Raw genomic sequence first — 12,815 nt, 5'->3', positions numbered from 1 at the left:
AGTTTCTCCACAGTGAGGGACACCCAGAGAGGTTCACAGAGTTACATGAGGAGGGAGTTAGAGGTGACCTGAATGAGATAAGGTGGAATCACAGCAAGCTAACCAGTAATCACTTCCTTATGGGCACTCCACCACTGGACCACTCAGAGATGTTCATGGAGTTATACAGAGAAGAGGGAGGAAGGAGACAGAGGTGGCCAGGAGGATAAAAGGGGGGAATCAAAAGGAGAGAGGCAGATCCAGTCAGTAATCAGTTCCCTAAGTGTTCTCCACCGTCTGGAACACACAGAGATTCACAGAGTTGGGTAGAGAAGAAAGGGGGTAGGGAGGAGACAGAGGCGACCTGGTGGAGAAAAAGGAGAGTCCAAAGGTGGAGAGAGCAGTCAAGCCAGTAATCTCTCTCCCAAGTAAAAATGGGTACTGAAGATTGGGTTCTTACAGGTACAAAATTGATAACAAATACCAAAAAGCAAAGATTAAAAATCTAGAGTAGAGTTTGGAATTTCAAAAATACAATAATAGAGAAAAGAAGAAAAAAAGAAAGAGAAAAGAAAAAAAAGTCACAAAAATTATAAAATATATATATATAAAGTTTGCTTTTAAAAAATAGGGGTTTTTTTTTTTTTGCAAAGTAATAGTAGGTTATAAAAGTGAAAATTTAAGGAGTAATAGAGGACTTAACATTTTTTTTTAATTAAAAAAAAAGAATGATTGTAAAAATAGTAAAAATATATCTGGGACTTTTTCTGGTGTTGTTGTGGGTATTGTGGGGTCAGTTCATTTTCGGATAGTTCCTTGGTCTGGCTTATATTTCTCAAGATCTATAGGCCCTTTCCTATGTAGTCAGTACTAACGACAGGGTTTTAATCTATTGCACCTGTCACTTCCAAGGTGGTTCCCTCTGTTTTAACTTCTTCTGTTTGCTGATCCCTTCAGTGTCTGATTTCCGCCCTGACACAAAGTGGGTGGTCGTGGACACTTTTTTTAGGTTTAGGCTAACTTGTTCAGTCATGCTGTGGGGAGGGAGGGATGCTGCAAACACATAACACTGGCGTGTGCTCGCAGTGCCTCAGCCACACTGGGCCTGCCCCCACTCACAGTGCGTGTGCCCTCCCTGCCCACACTGCTCAGGCTCTAGGTTGCTCTGTGGGGAACCGTCCAGAGCTGGCCCTGGGCTGTATGCACCTCCCAGGTCTAAGCTGCTAAGGTTCATGCACTCCGGTAGTCCTCAGAGGCGCAGACTTTGGCCTGTGTTTTGTGCCCTTCCCAGGTCCAAGCAGCTCAGGTTGATGAGGTGTTTGGCAAGTGTGGTCACTGCAACTTATCGCCTTCCCCATCCCTGCCACTGGGTTTTCTGGGTGTACAACTGGCGCACCTTCTCTGGCGGATGTTGACCATCCAGAACCCCAAGAAGTCTTAGTTAGCAAAGAAGCCTGCTTGCAGTTTAGTAGATAATGTCTCTCTGGGGCTGCGATTGCCCCCTTCTGGCTCTGGCTGCCTGTCACCGGAGGGGGATGGTCTGCAGCCGGCTAGTTCTGTTCGGTCCTTTGTTCTGCGAGCGGGCCTGGCGGTGTCTTAGGTTAGGGCTTCTTGTGTGGTAGCTATCCCACAGTCTGGTTTGCTAGCCCAAGTTAGTTCCCTCAGATTGCCCTCGGGGCATTCATGTCCAGTCCTTACTCTAAGCGGTGCAGCCCGCACCTCCCTGACCAGCCCCCACTCACTAGTGGCGGCTGCAGGCGTCTGTGCTGCTTCTCCTCTGGGGGAGTAACCGTTGGGCTTGTAATCTGTGGGTTTTAATTATTTATTTATTTTTCCTCCCTGTTATGTTGCCCTCTGTGCTTCCAAGGCTCGCCACAGATTCAGCAGGGAGAGTGTTTCCTGGCATTTGGAAACTTCTCTTTTTAAGACTCCCTTCCTGGGACAGAGCTCTGTCCCTACCTCTTTTATCTCTTTTTCTGTCTTTTATATTTTTCCCTACCTCCTTTCGAAGACAATGGGCTGCTTTTCTGGGTGCCTGATGTCCTATGCCGGCATTCAGAAGTTGTTTTATGGAATTTACCCAGCATTTAAATGTTCTTTTGATGAATTTGTGGGGGAGAAAGTGGTCTCCTCATCCTATTCCTCAGCCATCTTAGGAATGCCCTCCCACTTTCACTTTTTACTTTCATGCATTGGAGAAGGAAATGGCAACCCACTCCAGTGTTCTTGCCTGGAGAATCCCAGGGACGGGGAAGCCTGGTGGGCTGCCGTCTATGGGGTCACACAGAGTTGGACACGACTGAAGTGACTTAACAGCAGCAGCAGTTCTATACTATCTTTCAGGTCAGTCATTTGTCCAATTTACTTGTGTATCCTTCTGAGTATTAATCCCAGTGAAAGAAAAATAACCTTCAGTCTTAGCCTTGGAGTTCATCTGGTTATGTAAATAGTCCACTGATATACTGAAATAATCTGAGCACTACACAAGCAGTGCTTTACTAAAGCAGAAAAAAAGAGTACCTGAATTATTCCTGCCTGACGAGTTGATGAGGAGATTGTTGTCTCAAGGTCATATGTTACTAAGGCCTTCCCCCACATTGCTTCATGTTCATATGTTCGTAGTCTATAAGAGAAGAGTTTTTAAATGCCTTTGAGTTCTATATGCATGTAACTTCTTTCATAACAGAATTACTATAGCATTATCTATGAAAAAGCAATATACCTAGTAAGGGGTTGTAACATTTTCCCTCCACCACAGCCATAAAGACTATCTGGCTCTCCTATACTTCTGTAGATTTCTAAAAGCAGATCCTAAAAACAGAAAAAACTTTTTTTAAAAATTGAAGGGAAAAAATATCAGTTAATGAATTTAACAAATTTAAATTACATAACATGTTATAAAGGTTAAAATATAATGATATTGAAATATATACTAAAGATATGGATTACCAACACAACAAACTGATCCGAGACAACAGAATGACTATGGACTACTTGAAAAGAATTGCTCACAATTTAATGAATTAGATAAGATATAAATCCCAACCTATGATGCTTCTAACATATGCAAAAAAGCCCATAAAAACAAAAGCAAACAATCCTGTCAACAGCTAAAACTGTACATGGGAAAATGAAGTTCTGCAAAGTCTTACTCTTCAAAAGTGAACTTGGTAAAAAAAAGTTGTAAGGTTTTCTTTGAAAGAAAATTCAAAGTTGTACTATGTAATAATTGGCAAAATGTGATATAAAGAATTGGTTTGAAGATTCAAACTTTGCAATAAAATTTACTCAGGAAAGAATTGATTCTGTTTAAAATAATCTCAGTAAAATAAAAATGAAAACAGAAAACAAAACAGAAAGAAGCAAAGGAAAAAAAAACAAAGAGAAATGACATTGCATAGAAAATTGATTAAGCACTTTAAATAACTTAATGGTAGTTGCTCCAGGAAATATTTTCTAAATACAAACTGATATTGGCATGTTTATCATTCTAATCAAATTGTTTCTATTCATAAGGATGAAATCAAGCCCACAAGTGTTGGAACATTTAGTCCTGAAGCTAGCACAGTACCTGGAGCACAGGAGATACTCCAAAAACTCAGAAAAGAGGATAAAACTATAAACTAGCAAAATAGAGGAGAAAAATCAGGAAAACAGTATCAAAAAGGCAGACAGAATGTATTTCAAGTAAGGCACAGTTGATGGTGTTAAGTGTTAAGTCAAATTAAGGAAGAGGTTGAATGAAAGGTGAGGACTAGACTTAGTAACATCAAGTTTATGAGTGACATTAGCAGGTGCTATTCAGTGGAAATTGAAACCTTCTTTCACAAGGTTTGGCTGTGATGGGAAGGGAGAAAAAAGGGTGTCACATTAAAGAGATCAAAAGGAAAAGGGAAATGATTCTGTGTTCATTTGAAGGAAAATGTTTTTAATAAGAAGAGTCTGAAATGTTTGAATATATTGAGAAGAAGCATGGCACAATAAAAAAATAAAGTTCTTGACAGTTGAAAAACAAAGCACAGAAAAAAAGACAGCAGGAGAAACTGTTTCTCCGCTTTAACAAAAGGAAAGATTACAATGGGAGCAGACAGATGCAGGAAGATTTCTGTTTGACAGTGTCATATGGTGGCACTTCCTATCTATGTCCCCTATTTTGTTTAAGAAGTAGGAGACACAGTGAAAGCAGAGAAGAGAACATCAGAGATGTAAGCAAACTGAAGAAGATCAAACTCATTTTAAAGGAAGAAAGGTCAAATTAAGAGTCAAATTTAAATTTTTAAATTTAAAAATTTATAGAAGAAGCAATCTGCCCTGAGATGTGATATACAATAAACAAGTAAACAAATAAAAATATAAATGTTAAGTGCTATGAAGAAAATAAACAGAGTACTGTAGCAGAAAAATATATGGTATAATTCACCCTATGAGATAGGTGGTTGTACTTTCATCTTTCTGATAAAGGAACTCAAAGTTGAAAAGATTAAGTAATTTCTGGAAGATTATACAACTAAGGAATAAGGATAGAACTCATTTGCCTAATCCAAGGCCTAAGCTTCAAACCATGAATTTAACATATTTGACAGTCCAAAAAGTAACTTCAGTTTGAAAATCAAATGACAAATCTATATAGTCTTTATAACAAAACAATAGTCTAAAGTGTAAAACAAATATTAACATTTATAATAAAGTCTATAATATATACCTGTAAACTTATCCCAGTTTCTTCCTTACTTTTTTCACTCAAACTGGAAATAGTTGTATTTTGGCTTCCTTCTTCAAATGTAAGACTTCTGTTTGTCACAAGAGCATCTCTTTTAATGGGAATATACTATTTTGAGGCTTGCTAATATGTATACCATAAACTTTGAAAGAAAAAACTAACAAAGGTTACAAATAAAATATAATAAACCATTTATACTTGAAAACAATACCAAGCCTAGAATAGAAAAGGAATTTGTGAGTATTAGGTCTTTGAATGAAAATTACATTTTAACCACAGTCTCATTTATGGAAAAGCAATATGCCAAAATATACTTATTTTTACAGAGCTTAAAAATAGAGCAGAAGCCCTTGAGTTCAATTCCTAAATGTTCTGTCAGTGATTTAACCTGAAGTTTAACCTCACTGGGGCTTCCCTAGTGGCCCAGAGGGTAGAATCTGCCTGCGATGTGGGAGACCTGGGTTTTGATCCCTGGGTCAGGAAGATCTCCCAGAGAAGGGAATGACTACCCACACCAGTATTCTTGCCTGGATAATTCCACAGACTGAGGAGCCTAGCAGGCTATAGTCCATGGGGTTCAAAAGAGTCGGACATGAATGAGCGACTAAACACTTACTTAACCTCATTAATAAACACAGGCATGCAAATTAAGACCACACCTGAGATACCACTTAACACTTGATAATTTGGCAAAACTTAAGAAATCTGATAGTGTTGAAAAGGAAGTGGACCAGTAGAACCACAGGTAATAAGTGACAGAATTAGAACTCAGATTTGTCTACATTTTGCTATTAACTAACTTGAATAGGAAACCTAAGAGAGCAATTCACTTTTGTGACCTGATACCTTTGTAAACTATTGATTTGTATTTTGCTTTTATACTTTTCCTGATCACTTTAGATTTACCAAATTCTCAGTTCACCTGAGTCACTGAAGAAAATCAGCATTCCCTACCCTTTCTATGGGAAAGGGAATACCCACTCCAGTACTCTTGCTTGGAGAATCCCATGGACAGAGGAGCCTGCCAGGCTACAGTCCATGGGGTTGCAAGAGTTGGACATGACTTAGTGACTAAACCACCACCACCCTTTCTATACACCTCATGTCTGTTTGCCCTCCCTTGTCCGTTAGGCATTTGAAAAAAAAAAAATCAGATTGTCAAAGCAAACAGCAAGTCCCATTTATGAAGCACTTCTCCCCTAAAGCTAACCAAAATAAAATCCAGGCACCTTTGCTTGTTAAACAAGCAATTTTGCAAAAGTTTGCCACATTCTATATAATCACTTATTCTCAAATTAAAAGAGCTTTTATTTATACTCAGATAAGAACTGTTATTCACCCCTGATTAGTAAAAAATGTTATTCTGTGGCACCAAGATACTGAGGTGCACTCACATTAAAATTACTACAAAGTATGCAGGGTTTCTGCCAAATTTTTAAGACCTAAAGTAGTCAAAAATCAATTTCTTAGTCATTTTACTTATCTTTATACAAAGTAAAGTCTTAAGCGTTCACAAACATGTCAATTACACATTATACATATGATCTACACACTGTCAATTTTGGGGGGTATTTTAATAAAATCTAGAAATTACATTCCAATTCTATTAAGCTATAGTTTATAAGTATACTGATATATAAGGGTATACTGATCACACTGTAGATTTTTAACAGTTTTTAATTGAAAAGGAGAAATTAAATGACAGCATTAAGCGAACCAGTCTGAGTCTACTAAATTAATCATATCTGAACTAGGATCTGAACTCTGGTGCCTGGTTTTCCACAATCCAAAAACCATACTGCTTTCAGCTTAATGATAATCCAAAATAGAGATTATAGGTAGCAAGCATAAGAAATGCATCAATATAACACTTCTTTGCTATTTCAATTTTGTAGTATGAGTGATTTCATGGTGGGAAAGTGAGGCTAACTATAAAAATAAATATTTACTGTAAAGCAATTATTCTCCAATTTAAAATTAATTAATTAATTAAAAAAATAAACACTAAGCTATTTCAAATGAACGAAGATTTGAGGAAGGCCATTCGGACAGTAAACTGTATTTTTTACTCTTCAAGTTTCTTGGCTACTTTTTGCTTTTTTCTATTATCTAATATTATACTTGTTAAACTCTTATGAGAGTTCTAACTCAGAGGAAAAGCAAAGTAAAGAAGTAGGAATCCAGGCAGACACCAAAACAATGAAAGCAATTTAGTCACAGAAAGCAATCAGGTTACATTACTTCTAGTCAGTAAGTAAAACGGATCTTGAATAAAGTGGGAGAACAGTGGTAAACTTAATTTAAAATTAGGGAATCATTCAACCATTTGAAAAATAATTATTGATCACTTATATAAAGTTCCCAATGCTAATTACTACAGGGAATACAGAGAAAAGTAAGGATGATCTCTGTCCTCCAGAAGTTTATCTGTATAATTTTTATAATTATTGAGTAATAAACATCTCTAGTTCAGGGCAGAATTGCTTATTTCTTTAACATACTTTTATTATCTTTCTCCTTAAAAGGTAGAAAGTGCTTATTTAAATTATCTTTTAAATGGGAGAGTGGAAGTAAAACACATCTTTAATATATACTTTTAATGAAACAAATTCAACACCAATTTTACAAACCAAAACTTCCAAATCCCGTTACCTTTTCTCTTGATCATCCAAGTTCTTCTTATCTGCATAGATTTCTGCATAGAGCAATGCTGTAAAATGAGCAGCACAAGACTGAGCTACTTTGGCAACCTCTAGATAATTCAACTCCAGCCAGAAAGCATCATCAAAAACTGTTCCTGAAGAAGGTCTAAAGAAAAAATTTAAATATAGTCACATCCATTTCTTTAACTTACATACCAAAAGTATGCTGATATAGAATACAATGGTAGCCAATGCTAGTTAAAAAGAAAATTACATTCAAATAACCAAAAACTACATATCCCCAATATATAACAATAAACACCTAAGATAATACAGAGTTCCAGCACTCTTTTTGGATCACATACCTATTAGAAAATCTGATAAAAGCTATGGACCATCATCCCATAAAATTTTGAGGTTCATACTTGCCCCTCACCAAGGGATCCATGGACCACAGGCTAAGAATAGGCTATACAGTATACAGTAAAAATACATACACAAGTGGTTTTAAATGATCAATTTAATGAAAATATTGTTCTTCTAAGACACATTTACACGTCATTCCTATTAGTTATTTCTCTTCTCAGCTAGTTGCCTAGGTTGAGGTTATTTAACAAAAATTTTCCATGGTGATAACAGTAGGCCCGAACTGGAAGGGATGATATTATCTTTCTCAAAACAATTTTATAGAGATGCGACAAGGCAGTAGTTAAGAAAATTGGTATTAAAGCAGGAAACTCTAGCTAAGTTCAAATCCAGCTGGGTTACCTACTATAAGCTGTATGAATTTTGGAATGTAACTTCTTAAGCCTCAGTTTCTTCATTTGCAAAACCAGGAAATAATATATACCTCAGAGAACAGCTGTAATGAGCAAATAATGTTTATAAAGCTGATGAATAAAGTACCTATCACATAGCCAAGACTTTTAACTATAGCTATTCTGAGAAACCAGTCCTAAAGGAAATCAGTCCTGAGTGTTCATTGGAAGGATTGATGTTGAAGCTGAAACTCCAATACTCTGGCCACCTGATGCGAAGAGCTGACTCATCTGAAAAGGCCCTGATGCTGGGAAAGATTGAAAGTGGGAGGAGAAGGGGACAACAGAGGATGAGATGGTGGGATGGCATCACCGATTCAATGGACATGAGTTTGAGTAAACTCCGGGAGTTGAGATGGACAGGGAGGCCTGGTGTGCTATAGTCCATGGGATCACAAAGAGTCAGGCACGACTGAGCGACTGAACTGAACTGATTCCGAGAAACATGAACCTGAACTCAAGTCCTTACTCTATATTCTATGTCCCAGCCATATTCTCTCAAGAATCTTCTTTAAGGCCTTATTTAGAATAAAAACTTAATATTGAGAAATTTTATCTTCTTGAAAGCTAACCAAAGTAAATACTTCTCTAACTCAATGGTAAATATAAAATGAATAAGTCAGAGGTGAAACTGCCTCCCAACACTGAGAAAAGAGATGCTGCCAGTTAAAGTTTTGAATGGGGTTTCTCACAAGAGGATTCAATATAAAACAATACAGTGAATCAGTAACTTTCTAACCAGAAACACAGACACTGAAAGGCCAAAGACTTCTTTTTCTAAGCATGAGATGGCAAGCATGAGGAGGATACACAGGAGTAAATTTTTAAGATGTAAATGCATTTAGGTCAAAAAATGTTTTCAAATTCCACTACCAATTTTTTATTTTTCTCCCACTATTCCCTCCCACTCTTTATCAGTCACTGCCACTACCACCATACAAACTAATGAGACATCAATGCTTACCTATTCAAGTTATAGGCTTACTACATTATTTCTTTAAAGTTCTGGTCAACTCTGGAGCAGTACAAACCTGTCGACCATCCTCTCTATCAATTCCTATACTCATTGTTAAACATCTCAAAAAAAATAATAGGAATAAAAATACTGAATTATAAAGCAATTGATCAGAATCAAGATAATAACACTGCTATAAACAGTATCACTATATAGAATCACAGATTTTGAGGACCATGTAACACAGTAAAGAAACTTGTGCTTCATAATAAAGACAAATAAAGGAACTTTTTTACATAATTCTAACTACTTTTGAGACAAAAGTAAAGAAAAAAGTTAAAAGAGGAACAATGCAACTAAAAGTAACCTGGAAAATCACTATTCCTTTCCCATTACTATAAACGAAATAAACTAAAGCCCCCAGAGACTGAATGATTTAGCAAAGATAACACTGTTCCTATTATAGCTGGAGCTAGAATTCAGTGCTCAGTCGCTCAGTTGTGTCTGACTCTTTGTGACCCCAAGGACAGTAGCCTTCCAGGCTCCTCTGTCTGTGGGATTCTCTGGGCAAGAATGCTGGAGTGGGTTGCCATTTCCTTCTCCAAGAATTCAGAGTTCCTACAGTATTCAAAGTCTCATAATTTATCTTGTAATAACCTATAATGGAAAATAATCTGAAAAAAAATACATATATATAACTGAATCACTTTGCTGAACACCAGAAACACAATATTATAAATCAACTATACTCCACTTAAAAAAGTATTTAGAGTTCCTGACTTTGATTTCACCAAATCAAAGTCATATTCACCCTGAATATGGATTTATTCATATGGATTTATTTCAAGCAGATATAAGCACCACACATATTAAATAGAGCACCTTGTAACAGCCATTACCTCAAATAATCATGTTAAAATTCAGTCAGCAATAACCAGTTACACTTCTAAATACTCAAACTCAAGACCAGTAGTCACATTACCTCTTTTGTCTCCTCATGTAGTCCACAACAGCAAGCATCGTTCTTTGTGATTTTTTATCCACATGGCATCGAAAAAAGTGCTCTGACTCTGACAAAGAAAGAGATGTCCCATCAGTCCCAGACAGGTGTGCTTAGGCGTCCTCTTTTGCCTGGAATTATCTTCCTTACACTATAAGGTTCTAGCACAAAATGGGCTCTTAATAAATATGAATCAACAAATGGAATTTAATGACATTTCTTTTTCTTTTAAAAGAAACTATATACTTAATAAGATTAAGAATTTAACTAATTTATATTTATTTCTGAAGAGGACTAATTCATTGATTTAGAAACTATTTACATAGGACTTTTTAATGTACTAGGTAGGTGCTCAGTATACAATGGTATAAGAAAGACTATTTCTGACCAAATGGAACTCAATGACTAGCCTAAGAGACTCTTAACACAGTGTGATGTATGCTATGATAAAGTTTAGAATATCAGAGAGGTATATTAAAAAAAACTCTGAACAAGAAGCGTTTCACAGAAAAGAATGGTATCTAAAAAACTAATGTTTCATTTGGAGAGGAAGAACGAATAGTGTTCCAGACAACAGTAAGATGGCTGAAACAAGAACGAACATGGAGAATTTACTGAAAGATTTCACTGTATTGAACCACAGAGCTGGAAAGCAGCTGTGGACAAAGAAAAATAGATGGACTAATGTTATTTATAACACAGAACTCCCAGGATTTGGTGATGAGATGAGACATGTGAGAAAGGTTTCAGGCTTAAACTACTGCATGCTCTTTATTGAAAAGAGGAGGCTGGGGGACAGAGGTGAAGATGATAAATTTACCTTTGGACAGCTGAATCTGAGATGTACTAGGACATTCAAATGAAGGCAGTGAGACTTATAGACATCAGAAAAGAAACCATTTGATAGACATCTATATACTTTCCTTTTCAATCGTAGGTTTTACATGTGAAATTTAAAGTTTCATTTACAACAATAAAAATATTGGCATAAAATAAAACTGCCTGGTTTTATGTTTGAAAGGCTATAGCACAAACATGCATAAACAACTGATAAAGATGAAAAACAGTCTTAGTTAACTGTACTGGTCTTGAAGTACAGTATGTGAATCTAGCTTTATGTTTGTACATAAAATACATTAATAATACATATTCAGGATGTATTAATCTATAAGTTAACATCACAGATCTATAAATCTTTTCCTTTTTTCAAATTTAGGTTTGAAAAACTGACCAACAATGAGCCCTCAACAATGTATTGATGTTATTGTTTAGTTGCTAAGTCATGTCTGACTCTTTTGCGACACTGTGAACTATAGCCCACCAGGCTCCTCTCTCCATAAAATTTATCAGACAAGAATACTGGAGTGTGTTGCCATTTGCTTTTCCAGGGAATCTTCCCAACCCAGGGATCAAATTCACATCTCTTGCATTGGCAGGCAGATTCTTTACCACTGAGTCATCAAGGAAGCCCATGTGTATTCAATTCTTGGTTTAACTTCTCCTGCAATAAGCTCTCAGCATGGGAAATACTTCTTATACAACAGCACGGAAGGAGGGTAAGTTACAAAAGTTTAAGTAAAACATAGTCCAATTTTTCTTTAAAAAAACTAATGTATATGCCAAATGTTAATTATAGTAATCCCAGATCACAGAACTATAAGTAATTCTGCCAGCAACAAGCACAGTGTTTAATATGCACTAAATACTCAATCAGTTGCTCCATTAATACTAGTCTATATTTAATGAGAGGGTACTATGCATTAAGTATTATCCTAGGTGTTTTACACACAATATTTCATCGAAAACGTGTTATAACTTTTATCTCCATTTTACAGATGGCAGAATAGATGTTTAGAGGTTATGAGATTAAGCCTACAAAGTGCCTTGATGGGACTCAAACAATATCTTTCTCTAGAACTGAGACTTTAACAGTATAAAGTTGAGAAATTTAACAGAATACCTGAATCCAAATTTGCAGGGGTTGTAGATCGGCTTGTTTGTGAAGAGTGTTTGAAACAGCTAGTGAAAAATCCCTGAATGTGTGTAGAAAGGAGATTTCTCCATGATTCATCTGTATCTTGTAGTAGAATATCATGAATCAAATATGGAAGCACAGTCTGACAAAAGTCAGTTTTCACCTAAAATATACAAACACATCCAGTCAATAGTTTTGAGTAAAAACATTTTACTTAAAATATTCATTCCCTGTTAATGACATAAGCCACGAACTCCATATACTACAAAAAAGGTACAAAAAAATATGCACGAGGTAGTGTTGTTTTTTTTAATCAAACTAACCTGGAACATCCATATAGAACAAATATATAACACTGAAATAGTTCATTTCCAGTCAAAGCTATTTGCATATAATGAAATAGGGTATTGCTTACAAATATAATTACTATGTGACTATTGTAAAAAATATTTGATATACGAAAAGTGTTACTAATAACAGATTTGACAAAGGGGAAAATGAGGATCAACATTTAAGAGAAAAAGCTGAAAATAGGATTTTAGCACTTTTTCTACATAGAATGAAGAACTCTAACAGTCATGTTTAAAAGTTTACATTTTTAATAAACCCTAATTTCGGAGCTGACTGTGGCTCAGATCATGAACTCCTTATTGCAAAACTCAGACTTAAATTGAAAAAGGTAGGGAAAAACACTAGGCCATTCAAGTATGACCTAAATCAAATGCA

The 12,815-nt window shown here is 36.0% G+C and overlaps 1 protein-coding gene across 2 annotated transcripts in view; it reads right to left on the bottom strand.

Annotated features, from left to right (window-relative positions):
• Positions 1–12,815, bottom strand: part of ATM (ATM serine/threonine kinase) — a 154,424-nt gene that overhangs the window by 48,236 nt on the left and 93,373 nt on the right. Inside the window, exons 38-43 of one of the 2 annotated variants that reach the window (XM_069554948.1) lie at positions 12,075–12,252; positions 10,097–10,184; positions 7,352–7,507; positions 4,682–4,790; positions 2,702–2,790; positions 2,500–2,602 (exon numbers count right to left, since the gene is read on the bottom strand). In XM_069554948.1, the coding sequence (XP_069411049.1) occupies positions 2,500–2,602; positions 2,702–2,790; positions 4,682–4,790; positions 7,352–7,507; positions 10,097–10,184; positions 12,075–12,252 (723 nt within the window). Of the gene's footprint in view, positions 1–2,499; positions 2,603–2,701; positions 2,791–4,681; positions 4,842–7,351; positions 7,508–10,096; positions 10,185–12,074; positions 12,253–12,815 lie in introns of those variants that run through there. The other variant, XM_069554949.1, reaches the window with a different exon arrangement.

Source organism: Ovis canadensis, chromosome 15 (assembly GCF_042477335.2).
Source record: "Ovis canadensis isolate MfBH-ARS-UI-01 breed Bighorn chromosome 15, ARS-UI_OviCan_v2, whole genome shotgun sequence".
Lineage (NCBI taxonomy): Eukaryota > Metazoa > Chordata > Mammalia > Artiodactyla > Bovidae > Ovis > Ovis canadensis.
Note: the sequence above shows the minus strand (reverse complement) of the source record. Positions and strands in the feature narration are given on the sequence as shown.